The 16098-nt window shown below is 33.8% G+C and overlaps 1 protein-coding gene and 1 long non-coding RNA gene across 2 annotated transcripts; one reads left to right on the forward strand and one right to left on the reverse strand.

Moving 5' to 3' along the window:
- Window positions 1–676: 676 nt before the first annotated feature.
- LOC124449016 (CUB and zona pellucida-like domain-containing protein 1) lies at window positions 677–10701 on the reverse strand. Its single transcript, XM_046999962.1, has 10 exons — window positions 10605–10701; window positions 6964–7006; window positions 6815–6895; window positions 6410–6529; window positions 4754–5088; window positions 4285–4524; window positions 3558–3914; window positions 2536–2761; window positions 1643–2229; window positions 677–1429 (listed from the first exon to the last, which is right to left on the reverse strand). The coding sequence occupies exons 5-10, from the start codon at window positions 4968–4970 to the stop codon at window positions 1341–1343; spliced, it is 1716 nt and encodes a 571-aa protein (XP_046855918.1). The 5' UTR covers window positions 4971–5088; window positions 6410–6529; window positions 6815–6895; window positions 6964–7006; window positions 10605–10701; the 3' UTR covers window positions 677–1340.
- LOC124449191 lies at window positions 7646–14066 on the forward strand. Its single transcript, XR_006949357.1, has 2 exons — window positions 7646–7957; window positions 13060–14066. It is a non-coding gene; the product is annotated as an uncharacterized LOC124449191 (long non-coding RNA).
- Window positions 14067–16098: the final 2032 nt, after the last annotated feature.

Raw genomic sequence — 16098 nt, forward strand, 5'->3', positions numbered from 1 at the left:
TGAAACTTATGGGTATTAGTGAATGCTTTTTCTTTAGGATCCCTTTGTCTAAAGTTTATTACAGAAATGTGAGCGGGTTGCGAACAGTCGCCTGACGGAAACACAAGCGAATGCGGTCGTATTTGAGGTTAAGAATGTGGCAAAGAGTTGTCTGACAGCATTTTCGTGCACTTCTTTGTATCAACAATTTCTTTCACTTGACAGAGACAACGAGATTTCAGCGGTACATTTTGTGGGATATAGCAAACGCATTGTTTTCCAGCTTTTCATAATCTTCCTGTTTCTTGTATAAGACTCACCACAGTGCAAGAAGTTACAAAATGAACACCTTATAAACGCCTATTTCAAATGCTGCAGTGAATATATTATGTTAAAGGTAACTTTTTTCTTGGTCCTTTTATCAACAACGTGATTTTTTACGGAATCAGGACTACAAGCAACCAGCATGAAGCATTTGCACAAGGCACCGATAACATTGGAACTATATTATCAACTGTATTGCTGGTACTTTGTATGTATTGAATAAGAGGGTTTGTTTTTATTTTAGGACGATAGATTCATAGAATTGTCGGCAAAAAGTGTAGTTGTCTTGTATATTGGCAATTTACGTGAATTTTGTCAATGTTTATCTCAGTTTTTACTTCCAAATATTTCAAATGGAAACACGCGAAAGACATATGATTTTATAAATGTTTTAATTAATGTACTTTCATAGATGCCAGTTTGTCATAAATATATAAATACTAAAACTAAAGAAAATGTGCAGAGAAGTGTAGTGTTGCAGGCATATGGTGCAAATATATGGGAAATTAAGTGTTTTACATGTGCATAGAAGTTAATGGTAAAAAGTGGGTGCTTTGTTATCATCCAATCCGAACGTTGTAACCTATCAGTTGTTTAATATCAGTATAGTATTTTACATGTGGTTTAAGGTCTGGTTTGAGTTTATTATATGTACTCAAACATTGACATTTTAAACAGCTATTAGGAATTATAGTGTTTATGTAAAATGTTCATTGGACATATCTGTTTGTAAAAGATTTTGCATGCAAGTGAGTAAAGAATCAATTGATTTTCTGCGTTTCGGCAAAATATATTAATTGTACCTGCTAATTGGTTAAGAATTTGCAAAGAACTATATCCTACCAGATATTGAGCTTTTGTAATTTATAGTTTAACTAACGCCGAATCTGCAACTGTGCATGTGTATGAATACTACTCATAGATGTGAAATTGTTTTGTGCAGTTGAAAAAGTTCGACTTCTTTTACAATCATTTCCCGTGTCAGTAAAAGAATACCTCTTACTCATAGCAGTATGAGATAGATACGTATGATATCATCATGTAAACAACACATGGTAGGTAGACAGCCCCATACCAACCATCAAGAACAAAATCATCGTTTTTGAACTGGATGCTTTGCATTGACCTATAAAATAGTTCGAAAGAACATAGAACGTTATGAGGCGTTAAAATTTAATTTCTAGTGACTAGAATTTGTATTAACTTGCGAAATCTTTTATTATTTTATGTGCCCCAAGGCCAAACAGCCTCGATTAAAATTTGAGCAAGTATTTTTAGTATGCTTTGTTGACTTAACTCTAACACGATTCGTTACCCGTTTTCTTGACTAGGAACTAACCTGAATTTCTTAGGTCGGTCTCGTCTTTCTTTTCACCTTCATTATCGTCATTATTGTTTACTTCTGTAACGTTTTTTGATATGTCTTTATCCCCATTTGTATTGCTTCTTGATGTGTCGTTTTTGTTCTCATTTTTATCGTTTCCTGGCGTGTCCTTATTAATCACATTTGTATTGTTTCTTATGTCCTTATTGTTCACAATTGTAACGTTTCTTGATGTGTCATTATTGCCCTCTTTAATTTTGTTTCTTGATATGTCCGTGTTCACATTTGTATCGTTTCTCGGTGTGTTTGTATTGTTCCCGTTAGTATTGTTGCTTGATGTTTGTTTTAGTGTAAATGGACCAAGAGAAACCATATAATCTTGATCTGTGGCATCTGGGGAGGCAACGTCACGACGTCTTCTGGCAGGACACGTGGTACTTCGTGTACACACTGAGTTCTGTATACTTCTACTACACAATTTTAGTGTACAATGAATGTAGACTAATGTATGATCAACCAGAAATCGGAAGACTTGCATGCGGTATTGATGAGTTTGCTGCAATCCCGATGTGACATGAGTGATTGTCGAGTCTTTGTCGCAACTGAAAACACAAAGATTAATCACATAATTACTATCAACTGGTTCAAGAGTATGGATCAGTTGTTTCTCAGATTTAGCAGTAAACTATAGAGAGTTATTTTTTTATCGTGGCAAGTCTCTTTACAACTCGACAACAGCGAGAATCATTCGCTTTAAAGATAATGCTATGGAAAATAAAAAAGTTTGAAATTTATTTAAAGAAGTGTTTTAATAGTTAAAGTATATAAGACAATTACTGAATAAAACGTTTAAAACAACATACGATTATGGACGAAATTTATGTCTACGTTTGCATAAGAGTACTCACTATTCGGCGATAATTGGATACTGAGGTGTAGCGAAAGCTTGGTTTGTTGGTGTAGCATGACATGACTTAGCTCGAATAACAATGTCAGGGTTGGCTGTCAACACTTTGTACTGTATGTTGATGTAATCATCAAAGCTCTTGAAAGAGGGATAATTTTCACTGGTTGACGGATAAAATTGAGAGTTTGCAAAGGAACCAAGTTCGATCGTAAAGTTACCAGTACTTTCTGTAAAAGAAAGTTTTTGTTAAGATATTGACTCGCTTTAACTCATGCTGTTATGTTCTTTGGAAAAATATTTATTAGGAGTGACTTGATTCTATTTCTTTAAATTCTTCACTTTTTCTTCTTAAACAGGACTAATAACAGTTTTGTTAAATTTTACGCAATCGTAGTTTGTCTGATTCTAGCTAAATAATGTGATTTATTGTGAATAAAGTGAATTCCATGATTCTGTAAGAGATTTTTCCTGAAAGAGTTTGAAGATGAAATTTTGCAATTGGTTGATCCACTGTAATGTGTATAGTGATTAGACTTCAATGTTCTTGTTGTAAAGTTTTGTTGACTGTTAAACTTTGATGTTAAAAATTTAATCTTTGACTATTTTTTAAATTTTTACTCGTGCTATGCAAATACTTTTGCTTCTATTCAGCAAAATAGCAACTAAAACTGACTTTCTAAATAAATAAATAATTTTCATTTTTAAATATTTGGGTGGTCTTACCCCTGCACGCACGCTTGCATGCATAACAATGCCTTTTTTGGTTTTGTCTAATTTGCAAAGATGACTTCGTAGTACGGATTTTGGACATTGAAAATATTGGCATATGTAATGTTTGCTGTTTGGTGAAATGTAATTTTATGTTGTGTTATTATACTTTAAAATGCGTAAATGAACATGCAGAGGGAACAGTCATGTTTAACCTAATACACAACCAAAAAGCTACATTAAAATAATTCTCTGAAGAATTGCACTCAATAACTTTGTCTATTTTGTTTACTCTTCTGATTACTTCATTCTTACTTTGTGTGATTTCAAGCACAGGATCCGGTGGTTCGAAAGTAACACCGCTTATATTGACCGTACGGCTGTAAGTACAGTGGAAGTGAATTCTGATCTCTTTTTCTCTGGTGATGACCGAGCCACTGGATTTTCTTCGTATGGTCAATGTGTTGGAATAAATTATCTCTTGTTGGGTCTGAGTATAGATTGTCCCACATTGATTTTGTATCGTAGAGATGAACAAATGGGTTTTATTGTGGCTTGCCTTGCAGCTTGTGTCAAGGAGGTGTGCATTATTCATGTCCAGATTCGCCAATGAGTGTGCACCAATTACTAACGTTATATTACTTGATCCACACATAAGATGATATGAGTTTGCTGGAAAACAGAATTTTCACATGTTTAGAAAATTAGAGGCAATTGTAAAATTAACTATAACATAAAATTGCCAAACATTGTACGCTGTTTTACAGCTAAACGTCTTGTTGATATGACGTATTACAGGTTCCCCATCGCCGCTTTTTAATTGAGTATGTAAAATTTACTGTATAAATAAAGGGAAAAATGTTAAATTCCATGCACTCAATATCTTATGTGCTATATCACTAAAAAATCTGAAATATTTTCTTTGTGTTGATGTCGGAACTTACCCAAACAATATTGAAATTGTGAAATAACACACATCATGCTAAATAACAGTTAAATAAATCACGCAATCACATTTTACTATAGTTGATCTAACATCTACCTTTGCAAGTTGTGGAGGACATGCGACTTGCGAACGAGTCGAGCGCTTGAAAATTGTTCAACAAAAACACGTGCTCATTTGATGGAAGTGATGCAATCTCATTAAGTTCAGTGTTTGAAACCCCAGCTCCCACTCCAATGGAGTATACGATGACTCCGTCATTCTTTAGTCTTTGTGCTGGTTGCGTAACACTGTCGCCACTATATCCGTCTGTCAGTACTATCAGTACTTTAGTAACATCTGGAATGACAAAGGAAAAGTTAAAAAAATTGGGCATAGAAATTATTTTCTGGTTTTGAATCTTTTAGTCTTTTGTTGAGACTGTATGAAAATATCAATAATTGAAATGATAATGTTAGGATTCCTTTTAAAATTGTTTGATTATCTATGCATTTCCAACGAACTTCAGATCTTGCCTTGACTATTTCAGTTCATAGAAAATTGACGAGCTTCGTCAGAAAGTAAATACCTGCAGTACTCCGAGCACCGTTACTTGTTTGGAACATTCTGTTGTAAGCTAAGTTTAAAGCGGCGCCTGTAGCGGTTCCCCCACCGGGATACGATATAGCGTTGATGGCCGAATCACGGGCTTGTTTGGTGGCAAACGTTTGAGAGAATGTGATGTATAGCGTCGGTGATGAGGCATACGATATCACGGAGAAACGTGTTTCGGAAGCAGAAATCATGAAGTGATCAAGAATGTCTTTTACGAATTGGAGTATTTTTGAAAGTTGTTAGATCCAATGCTACCAGAGCCATCCAGTACAAAACCCAGATCTATGCGTCTTGTACAGATATTGTCATCTGCATGATGTTAGGAAAGCAAAAAGATTTTTTCAATCAGATTGAAATTTGGAGCACTTATTGTATATTTAAAATAGATGCATCTAATTCGTTTCATTTCTGCGAAGTTCTACCTAAAGGTAGAACCTAGATGATGTGAAGTGTTTATAAAAACTCTATTTCTCTTTCAATCATGTTAAAGAAATGATCTTAATGCGACAAGACTTTGTTCAACTGACTAAACTTTTTTCTAACTAGAAAAAAACTATTTATTTAAAATTTCTACTATTTTCTACCTGTCACTTTTTTGACGCAATCTTTTTATAGAAAATACACAGGTTGTATAAAAAACTGAACAAATAGGAATACGTCCCTAAAGGTGATCAGCTTGCAAGATCTCAAAAAGCTTTGATGGAAAAGGTAATTGGACTTCCAATGGCTCATTTGACTGTAAAATGGTTACAAATACTAAACTCTTTTTAGAGTGAAAATATTGCTACCGAGAAGTACTTTTGAAATAGCTTGCGTACAATAATGACGAAGCTAAAGAGAAATTAGAAAGCACAGGGTTAAAATAAGGCAGATGTTGTTCACGCTAACAAAGTTTTAGGAAAATTGAAGCGAACGCTTAACATTCAAATAGCGGATTATTTTTCGTTTTTTCTTTTACATTGCCGTTTCTTGAAACTTTCATCAACTATTCATATTTGAACTAATTTATGCTCACATTTTTGCATAGTTAATAAAGGATTATAAAAAATGACATTTAAAAACGAAAAACTTAAAATTCTCTTTCGCGTACGCATAAGCCAAATTTCCTGAAACTTGTTGGCTTAAACAACATAGGTTATAATTTAACCCCATGTGTTCCAATTACTCTTTAGTTATTTCATTTTTGTGCACGAGCCAATTTAAAAGTGCTTCTCTGTAACACTATTCTCGCTCTGGAAATGGTTAGTATTTGTAAAAATTTTACTGTCAGATGAGCAATTGGACGTCTTCCTATTTCTATCAAAGCTTCTGCAGGTTTTTCAATTTTTATATATTCAGCTTTGCCCTGCTGGTTTCTTATAAAATTATAATCGCCAACAAAAAAATTCAGTCAAGAAGAGCAAGATATATAAAACACCCCCCACACACTAAAATTTCTAATTTTGCTCCTGAATCTATCTTGTATACGTTTAAAATTTCTCAATTTAATATGCTGAATGTCTATAGTTGTCCAGACGTCAACCATGAATTTTTATCTACATTTATAATCATTTGAAAAACTCACTCGTTCATGTTTATCCGTAATTGCATGCACTCAAAACTATGCTATGACCTATAAAAAACAGCATACCTGAACCACTTGAACCGTAAGCGTCTCTTTTTACACGTATCTCTTTCACGGGCTGTTCGCGTAATGCGGCAAACTCGCCTACGTTTGATTCAAGTTTTGTTTGGTCTTTTGCATTTTTTTCTAGAGAGAAAATTATAACCTCAAAGGCAAATATTAATGGCTTTTACAGCCTCTCAGTTGTCCTATTACAATTTTCAAAATGGACTTCTAGATCAGTAAAGAAGTGCAAAAGAAGGTTTCAGGTTACGACGAACATAGCGAAATATTAATAATGAATACTTTTAAACGTGAGAAAAAAAAGAATATAGTGATGATGAAAACCATTTTCAACGATTAGTCATCGTCGCTGTAATATTTTATTTCAACTTCATTCTTATCAGCTCAGAAAATAAAACAACTGCTTACTTATCAAGTTTCCAACTTCCCATGATTCAACAAGATCAAATTTCTTTTCCCACTTTACGTTTTTTCCACCGATTTCGTTACCTTAAGAGGAATGTCCATTAAGTGTGGACTCAAAATATTTAAGTAAAGGAAATGCTGTAAATACTTACATGACACCAAAATGTAAAATAAACAGACGACAGCCCAATTCATCTGTAATAATATATGAGAAAATTAAAGTTTTACTCTTCTAATGTTTAATCTTAACCAAAAAAAGTTTGAAAGACAATAACAACCCACGCAGCGAACGAATGTGATATGGACACGTCACTCTTTGACGCAAATCTATGGAGCGAAAGGCTTTAGAATGCGTGTATCATAGAGCCATCTGTTTTCGGGAGGAATCGAAAGTTTAAATTAGAAGTGGAAGTTTTTGTAATGAAAACAAAAATTGACTCTCGATTTGCAATTTTCTGCGAAATTGGAAAACAAAAAAACGTAAACAAAGCATCGAAATATGTTAATTTGAATATGTTGATTATACTGTTAGCTGTCGCATAAATTATACTCCTTTATTCGAGCTAAAGGAGCGATTCCAACTCTGTTCCGGTATCATCTTCAATAAAATTTTTGTAATTTTTGGTAGAAGGAACATTGAGACAGAAAATACGAACAAACTATATGAGAGAACACTTCAAAGCTGTCGAATTATACATTTGCGCTTGAAATTAAGGAAGGGAACTAATTTGAATAAAGCAGTGTAATTTATGTGGCAGCTCAAACGAATGTTACCTGTATGGGCCTATGACGTAGGCAACAACATTCAATTGCCAAACAAATATACGTAAAATCCTGGGGTGTAATAAAGTTAAGGTATTGTTGAGAAAAACGACAATAAGGCGGCTGACAATTGTTGAGGATGAACGTTTTATTTTGTTATCTTCAATCGCTCGAAATCCCTGGGAAATTATGTACATATAGCTTAAACTCGTCTTCAAACAGCAATTATGAATTTGAAAAGTTATTTGTGAGAGAATTAATTTCAGAAGAAGACAAAATTTCAAGCGAGCAATATGGAAATGATAACGGCAGATATTATAACGTGGCGACTAAATCGCAATAATCGTCTGTGCAGCATATTTTTCGCTAAATTGGTAAATCTAGGTAAGTATAATAGTTGCTTAATCAATTGTGAAGATGTTTAAGAAAAAAATCTGATCGTTGTTTGACAATAACCTCAAGGAATAACCTCGCTATGCCACTATTAGGCTGCCCCTTCACTTTGCTACATTTGAACGCATCAGCTATTATAATTTCAGTTTTAACGCCAACTGTCGTGACTTTAAATAAAATACAGTCGAATGGGTAAATGGATTAAATTTACAAAGTTTACGAATTTAATGTTCTTTTAACTGCCATCCTGCATGTATTTCGGTGTTTGCAGACACTAAATTCATTTAAATTCTAAAGAAATTCAGACAATAATTCAAAATGTACATGGCTGCTGATCCTAGTATTAAGTCATGCAGTCTATTTATTTTTACTGAAAGTCCTCAACGTAATCTTTCTCCTAGCTCTTCGTTGCTCTGACGAATACATCGTCTGCACGCTTAATTAATGACTGTCAAGACATCAGGAAAATCAACTTGTACAATCTACTCTAACATGTACAACTTTACACCCGTATTTATGTGATAAGCACGTGTGCAAAACATGGTAGCAAACTTCTATATTCTTATGATAATTTGTCTTTATGTGTGACGTAATGCATGCACAAGGTCGTTCAATGACGTCAATGTAACGCTTATTGTATTCAATTGGGGCTCGGGCGGGGGGTCTCAGCTCTCATTTAAATTTCATGTATTCTGTTGGTAGTAGTAAAATATATTTGAGAGAGACAGCACCAGTTGTACAATATAAATCAGACAGGCCACCTTGTTGAAATTTATGTAACGCACTTCTGATGCCAAGGTTTGTCATTTGACGTTGTTTGAGGTTGAGCTACTTTGTATATAGTTCATCTTTTGTATGAACTTTCTACTTTTCGAATGGTTTTGCTTTTTGATGTGTATGAAAATGCATTTGCACTTTTGAAGCTGTCGCAATTAGCTAATTAACAATCTACAAACTAAACAGATACATGCTTAGGATATTCGAACGGCCGCAGAAAGTACATGCTATAGTATGTATAGTGATGCCATTTACGGATTGCCATATAGAGATTTACGATAGCTCAAAGCGCAAAAACCTCAATAACATTATATCAGTTGAAAACATCACCGGAATGTTCTACTGTTGTGCATGACTAAGCAGACAGATTGTAATCAATGTGTTTAAACAATTTTTACACAATTCACAATTCTTTTTGTCAAATAGAAAAGTCGTTCTTCTGTTGTGCTTAGCGTCTTTTGTGAGTTGTATCTGATACGAATTGTAATAACAAAACAAAAATTAACACAAAATTTAAATATATTAACACAAAGCCATTGTGATTGCTGCATAGTCAATTGAAATAATTGTTTATGCTTCATTGCTTTCTCAGAAGAATCAATTGGTTTCTTGTGAATTGGCAGCAAATACTAAGAAAAGCCTGTTGGTTGCTTCATTATGCATATGATGACATGAAAAGTTGTCTAAAGGATTAAAAACTAAGAATACAAAGGAGTGTAATTTAGAAATTCATCACCACAACTGCTGGTTTTTTGCTTGTTACTCTATAATGAACGCCTGATTTAAAAGTCGATTAGGCAGCGTCGTCGTAAGTTAGAATTTGTGAAATTGCATGCGCAAGGCATAATTTTGTGCCATTTTCCGAGTCTATGGTATTGCTGTTAACTTTGAAAAGTTAGAATGCAGTTTAGCGAGAGAGGCATTGACTGCCTTTTGTATTATACCAACATCAAATTTGAAGCAATCATCTCCATCATACGTCATAGATTATTATTTGCTAGAATCAATTGAATATCTGGTCTGCGTCAGTGTTAACGACCAATACCAGTTGCTTAAAACTTTTTCTTGCTTCTTGATGTGTTCTTTCGAATAGCTAGCTATTATGCTTTAAAAGTCGTTGTTTTTTTTGAAAATACTGTTTCTTTCTTAAAAACAGGAGATAGCTTTTTGCGGTATGAATTAAATTTCAATTTCAATTTAACTGACCAGCACTTTAAACCCATTAATGATAACATGGGATCAATGTTGCTAAAAAGTACTTTCAAAGACAACTGAATTACATTGATCTAGAAATTGGGCATGGAAGATAAAGCGAATATCATTTCTCGGATTTCCAGCTTTTCTATATGTTCTTGTGAATGAATATTTTGCATATAAAAGTGGTTGTTTTTTCAGAAATAGCGGTTCCTGCTTTAGATAATAGCTTGGAAAAAGAGGTATTTTATTCACGTAAATTTGAATTCAGTCTAATTCACCTGGAATAAGCCAATCACAATTAGCTTAAAATAAATGGAAAGAGTTTTATCTGAGACAAAATGTCAGATGTTGAAAATATATGTGCCGCCTGGCCTTTAGATTAACTTTGTAAGTTTTGCCTATAAGTTACATAACCAAGTAATAGATGATGGAAAGAAAAGTTCAAAAAGAAATCGTCTGTTTTCCATAACCGATGTACTGTTTTCTCAGGTGCAAATATTTGTTACACATAACGATGAATTCAGCAAGATAATACATAAGTAATGCAGCTTTCAGCCAAAAATCGTTTGTGCAATCGAAAAAAAATTTGAAATAACTGGTAGTAGCTAATCAGAAGAAAAAGGCATTACATAAGCTGTTTCAAGATTAAGAGTTTTCTTCTTACCTTAGCACATGCAGTCCAAAAGTTGATACTTTGCTAGTTTTCTGCTTGTGCTCTTTGCTTCAAGACGCTAGCACCCCAATGTAAATTGAACAAACATTTGTGCGGTTATGTATAGTTGCAGATCATATTATTCATTAGGTAGTGGGTGGAGTGATTTAATGATAACGGAAGACGCTTGAAAATGAAATAAGTGCTAATTGACTAATTGTCAATTTGTTTGGAATGTTTTCACAGGAAAAAGTTGTGGCATCCAAAGTGTAAACGTGTCATGTTTGAACAAGAAAAATTTACATTTAACGTCATCGAATTGAGTTTATTAAATAAGTTCCAAAGCTTTATTTTCTTCCGTTCTATATTCCTCTTTGCTGAGTATCTTATTATATTTTAGCGAGTTCACTTCTGAGCAAACAACTAATGAATCACAATATGCATTCTTTTAGAAATACTTGTTCCTTTTTTTCGTTCATTGAACATTTGAAGAGCTATGAATCTTGGCTTTCTTTAGGTCTCGATTACAATCTCAGAAATCGACTTTATCTTACAAGTACCGACCAATGTTGATAAAAGGCGTGACGTTTGAAAATTTGAAACTTTAAGCGTGATTCAAAATGTATTGAAGCTAGAGAAAACTGTGTCTATATTTTTCCTTCCCAAATTCTCCGTTTATGCAAATATCAAGTAAAATCCTCCCCCCAGTTCGCAAATTCAGGGTGCTATACACGCAAGAAAGAACGAAAAATACTTAAGTTAGAAAGAATTCGCCAACCTTTGATATACTTGAAATTGCGTATTTTTCAAATAATCGTTTTAAGTCGTTTTGCTCGTCGGAATCGTCTGTAGAACGCAAGCCTATAGGAAATATTCGATGATATCAAAACATTTATCTATTGTCTTTGTTTTACTTGCTCTTAAAAATAGGCGAGATTGACTATTATTCAGCTCTCTTAGATTTACAAAAATGTTTCTTTTTTACACCTGCATTCCTAACACTCCAGTTAATCGTTTTAAATTGACTATTATGTGAAGTGGTAAATTTGAAAAAAGAAGCCGCGTATCCACTTAACAATGATTAAAGCTGAAATCGAGCCAAGATAATTAAGAAAGTCTTTGTACGTGTCAAATACTAAGTGTGCACAACTTGCAGTTCACGTGTGCTGCTTGCGTAAGCTGATGATCTAAACAGCACACGTTAAGGCACTCTTTTACTTTTGTGTTGTTTAATAAATGATTACTGACTTCTGTTTTGTCCATTATATTTTTTGTTTGTTGTAACACCACGAAAACTGTAAAGCATCATTGTTTGTTATTGCAAACATTTTGGCATGAAAAAGCTCATACAGAAATATGCACAGTCAAAATAGTGATCTTTTATAGAATTTTCCCTGACGCGGAAATTGTACGAGATGAATTGAATGCAGCGTATGTTAGATTCTAAAGCCATTCATGTCTGCACACAATTTGATATTTGTTGACGAGCAAACACATATTAGAGAGTTTCAGCATGACGTTAACGCCAAATGGTATAAGTTTCAGGTTCAAATCGCAAGAAACCCCTTTAGTGCTAAAGCTTAATTGATTTACGGCCAGTATTCTCGATTTTTAATCAATCTTTTTGGGATGTACCAAACGATAAAATTCGCCCACGCCGGTTGGAGTCCACAATAACAATGATAAAATATTCTTTTGCATCAGATCTCCAACATGTCTCACGTAAAAAATATCAATTTAATTCATTTAATGAAACCTCCTGAGGTTCATGCTAAATTATATGTATTATTGAATGAAGAGTACAGCTAGTACGTGTGTTTAACCTTTTTTGACTGACTGTTATTTTACAATACATGAAGTAAAGCCAGCGCAATAATACGGATTCTTTACTCCATACTAAATTCAAATTTCGTCGATGAACGTCAACGGCGAAGCTCTGTATTCGTATTGTCATAACTAATGGACTAATAGTTCAAGTTTTTATAAAAAGAATGCGATTTTTGTACTAAAACCGAGTGCTGCAGTTGGTAAAACGGTTTGTTGTATCAGCTCGCTATATAAAGCTAAAATACACGATGAAAAAGTTCTAGATCGCCCAGGTTTATTCATTCGTTAATGATTCCAGCGAAGTGCGTTTTTTTTCAGAAAAAAGGGAAGTATTTCTTGGATAACAAAATGGAGTTATAGCTACTTATAGTTAAAGTTTGCTGCTTGTAAATGCTATGGCAAAAACGATCAACAATCTCTGCCCTAATCCGCCTGGACACTTGAAAATTCCAGCTAGTTTATACGAATTCCAATTTCCAAATTACAATTTACTTACCAAGTACAGTATTTGTGCTATAATTTTTTGTCTATATAATCTAAATTTACATATAACATTAGCATTCTCCTTTCTTTGCTATCATGTGTATTGTATTGTCCAGTATTGATCATAGCTAGCTAATTAATTGAATAATTTTATCAGGTTACGTTCCAGTATCACAAGTTATCTCAAATAGTCGATAAAATGATGAAATGACTTTGGCTTTTTTGAATCTCAAGGGCAAGGAATCAATCATTCAGGCGTGTTAAGCGTAGCTACTTGTGTTGCAATGAAGAACAAGTTCAAGTTAATTGCTCAGTTGACAAAAAGTATTCACTCCAATGTGTAGAGATGTGTTTTGGCATACAATCTTAATTTTGATTAACGTACTTTAATTGTTGTAAAATCGAGCGATTAGCGTTTATTTTAGACACATGATAGTCGTCATAGTCGCAATCCATGCAAGGAATATTTTATGATTTTCATGCTCTTAATTGTCTTTTAAACGAAAATAACTCAACAGAAACAAAAGGCACGGCTTTTTCCATATTTACTCGAGAATACTTTTAAATTTGATAATTGAGATTGAGTGTTTCTGTGTGAGCCGAACCCAATCGGAAGATGATTGAATGATACACTGCACTGCACGAGCTCAATGACATTTTACAAAAGAGCGTTGGCTGTAGCCTCTAAACGTCTAGAAACCTAGACGTTTCATAACGGGTAAAAAGAACTGTATACAAACGTTTCAATGTTGTCATTTAGTTATCCTAATATTTGTGTCTTGATTGAGCTTTAAGAATCTGAAAACTTATGAAGTTTTCACGGGTATGTCTCGCGAAGTCTTTTTAAAATATGTTTTCCCAAAACAAAAAGCGCTTTATTCATTAGTATTGTGCACATAAACGTCTACCATTGTCGTACACGTGTCAAAGCTCACTTAAATATGTGTTCATACGGTCTGTCTTTTAGGATCCGAAAAAATCGGATCATGTGAACAGGCCTTAAACATGATTAATTATTTAAAGATATTGCGATCATTATATGTCAAAAATTACATTTATAATGTATAAATAAAAAGCATAAGGAATTTTTGTGCTTTCTATCTGTTGCAAAATACGCAACTGATAAGAGTCTTTCTAGTTCTTTAAGAGAAATCGCCTTTAAAATTCGGTATTGCTTTTCCTTTTCTCGTTTTTCAAAACGAGATCAATTTTTAAATGATGTTTAATCAAGAAGTAGCTTTCAAAGACTTATCACCTGCCAGAAATTTGCAAGAATGTTCTATTTCGTGCATATTGAAGAAGAAAATAATTTCTTCGATTCACAACGTTCTAGATAACGATAAAAGATGAAAGAAAGAAATTTCAAAAAATACGAACGCCCCCTCATGCAGACATTCAATTTGAAATACATAAAGAAGTTTAAATGCGCATTTTCTGGCAATAAACGAGCTTTGATGTCTGCCGCGATAACCAAGCCACAATATAAATTCGTTTCGTTTGTTTGTCTGGTTATTGCTTTAAAAAACTGTACATGCGTTGTTTTCATGACAAACTTCCATGTGTAAATTCCTAAGGTCAACTTTTTTTTTTAAAACGAATACTCCAGAGTCCAGATACTTCAACAGATTGTTTTACCTCATAGGCTAATGTTAGCGAAAGATGAGAAGAGAGCTCTAATTAATTTTTCTAAAACAGCACTGTACATGTGTGTCGACGAGTTCAGCAAATCGCTCTCTAAGTCAATGCATGCAACTCGCAGGAATGGACAATTTTCGCCGAAACATTTCCCAGGTACATGACTGATTAATATTCCGTAAATTTCAAAAAACATTCCAACTTTATTCAGAAATTCTCTCCATCCTCTACTTAAACAAACAGAGAATTGCCACATCGTATCGTCGTGATAAAATTCGAAGTCCAGTGATGCCGACTAATTGAAACGTTTAACACGTCACCAAATGCGTTATTATAAATTGAAAGCAACGTCGGATTTAAATGGAAAATGACAAACGTGTTGTTGAACGCGTTCAAAGATAGTATCTTTAACACTTTAAAGTGCATGTAGCTTTTGTACATGATGAAGTGCTGTTTTCATCTTAAATACCGAAACGCTTCCTCGAACAGCATTAACATTCTAATATTGTTTTTGTTTTTTATTAAAACTTCTTACTTTAAATATATTAAAAAATTATTTCAGATCTTTGAGACGTAAGTCAAGTGCCTGATATATTATTTGATAAGATCTGACTCCAACCTTAAAAGTGACTTGTATACGGAAAAACAATTATACATTTTTGGCGTAAGAATTAACTTAAAAATCGTGAAGTGTTGACAACATAAAATAAATTTAGCTGCTTTAATAGTCATAATCAGCACAATGGATATTTTCGTAAACTCTAAGCTTTGATTGGAATTTTACTAAGAGCATTATTATACGTCAATTAGATTTCAAATTACGTCAAGGAATATTCTCAAAAGATCGCTATTCTTGATTGCAGACAGTCTTTGGAATTATTAATCAAAGTTTATGATTCGTAACATGTTTTCAGATGTAGATCGTCTAGGACACTAAAGTCCTGAGAACGACGGTTGGTGTTGATGTAGACTGACGTTTCGACATCCTTAGCGGTAGTGATCCTCAGAGTCAAGCGAGGAGTAAAGTTCAGGTTTGCCGTATTTGTTGTCTGATTCACACATCATCGTATTTTGTGTACAGGAAATGTGTGGGTGTTAATTGTGTATTGTCATATATACAGAAGCATACATGTCAGTATTTGAATTTGTAAAAGATTTCCCTGAATCAGTAGTTTTTATCAAGCTTTAGAAAAATACTATAAAACGAACAAGAATTCGATTCAGCAGTCGAAATCTGGTCGAAATCCGTTAAACCAATCACAATAAGACACCCCCGTCCGGCCACCCCCCTTATCAGTCGAGATCGTTCCAGATCGTCCACGGATCTGGCTATTGACCAATGGAATGGCTTAAATGAGCGTTCTTAAACTCCTTTATCCGTCAAACCAGTCGAGCCATACCGCTTATCAGTGTGTCAGTAAATATAATTCCAGACATGGTTAAAATTCACTGTCTTGTTTACCATAATGGTCTTGTTTACATAATTTTTTAGATATAAAACAGAATTGTTACAGTAAAATTCCAACGATAATAAATCGGGAATTTAACGATTACATAAAAA

This window comes from Xenia sp. Carnegie-2017, unplaced genomic scaffold (genome assembly GCF_021976095.1).
Source record: "Xenia sp. Carnegie-2017 unplaced genomic scaffold, XeniaSp_v1 HiC_scaffold_13, whole genome shotgun sequence".
Classification (NCBI taxonomy): Eukaryota; Metazoa; Cnidaria; class Anthozoa; order Malacalcyonacea; family Xeniidae; genus Xenia; species Xenia sp. Carnegie-2017.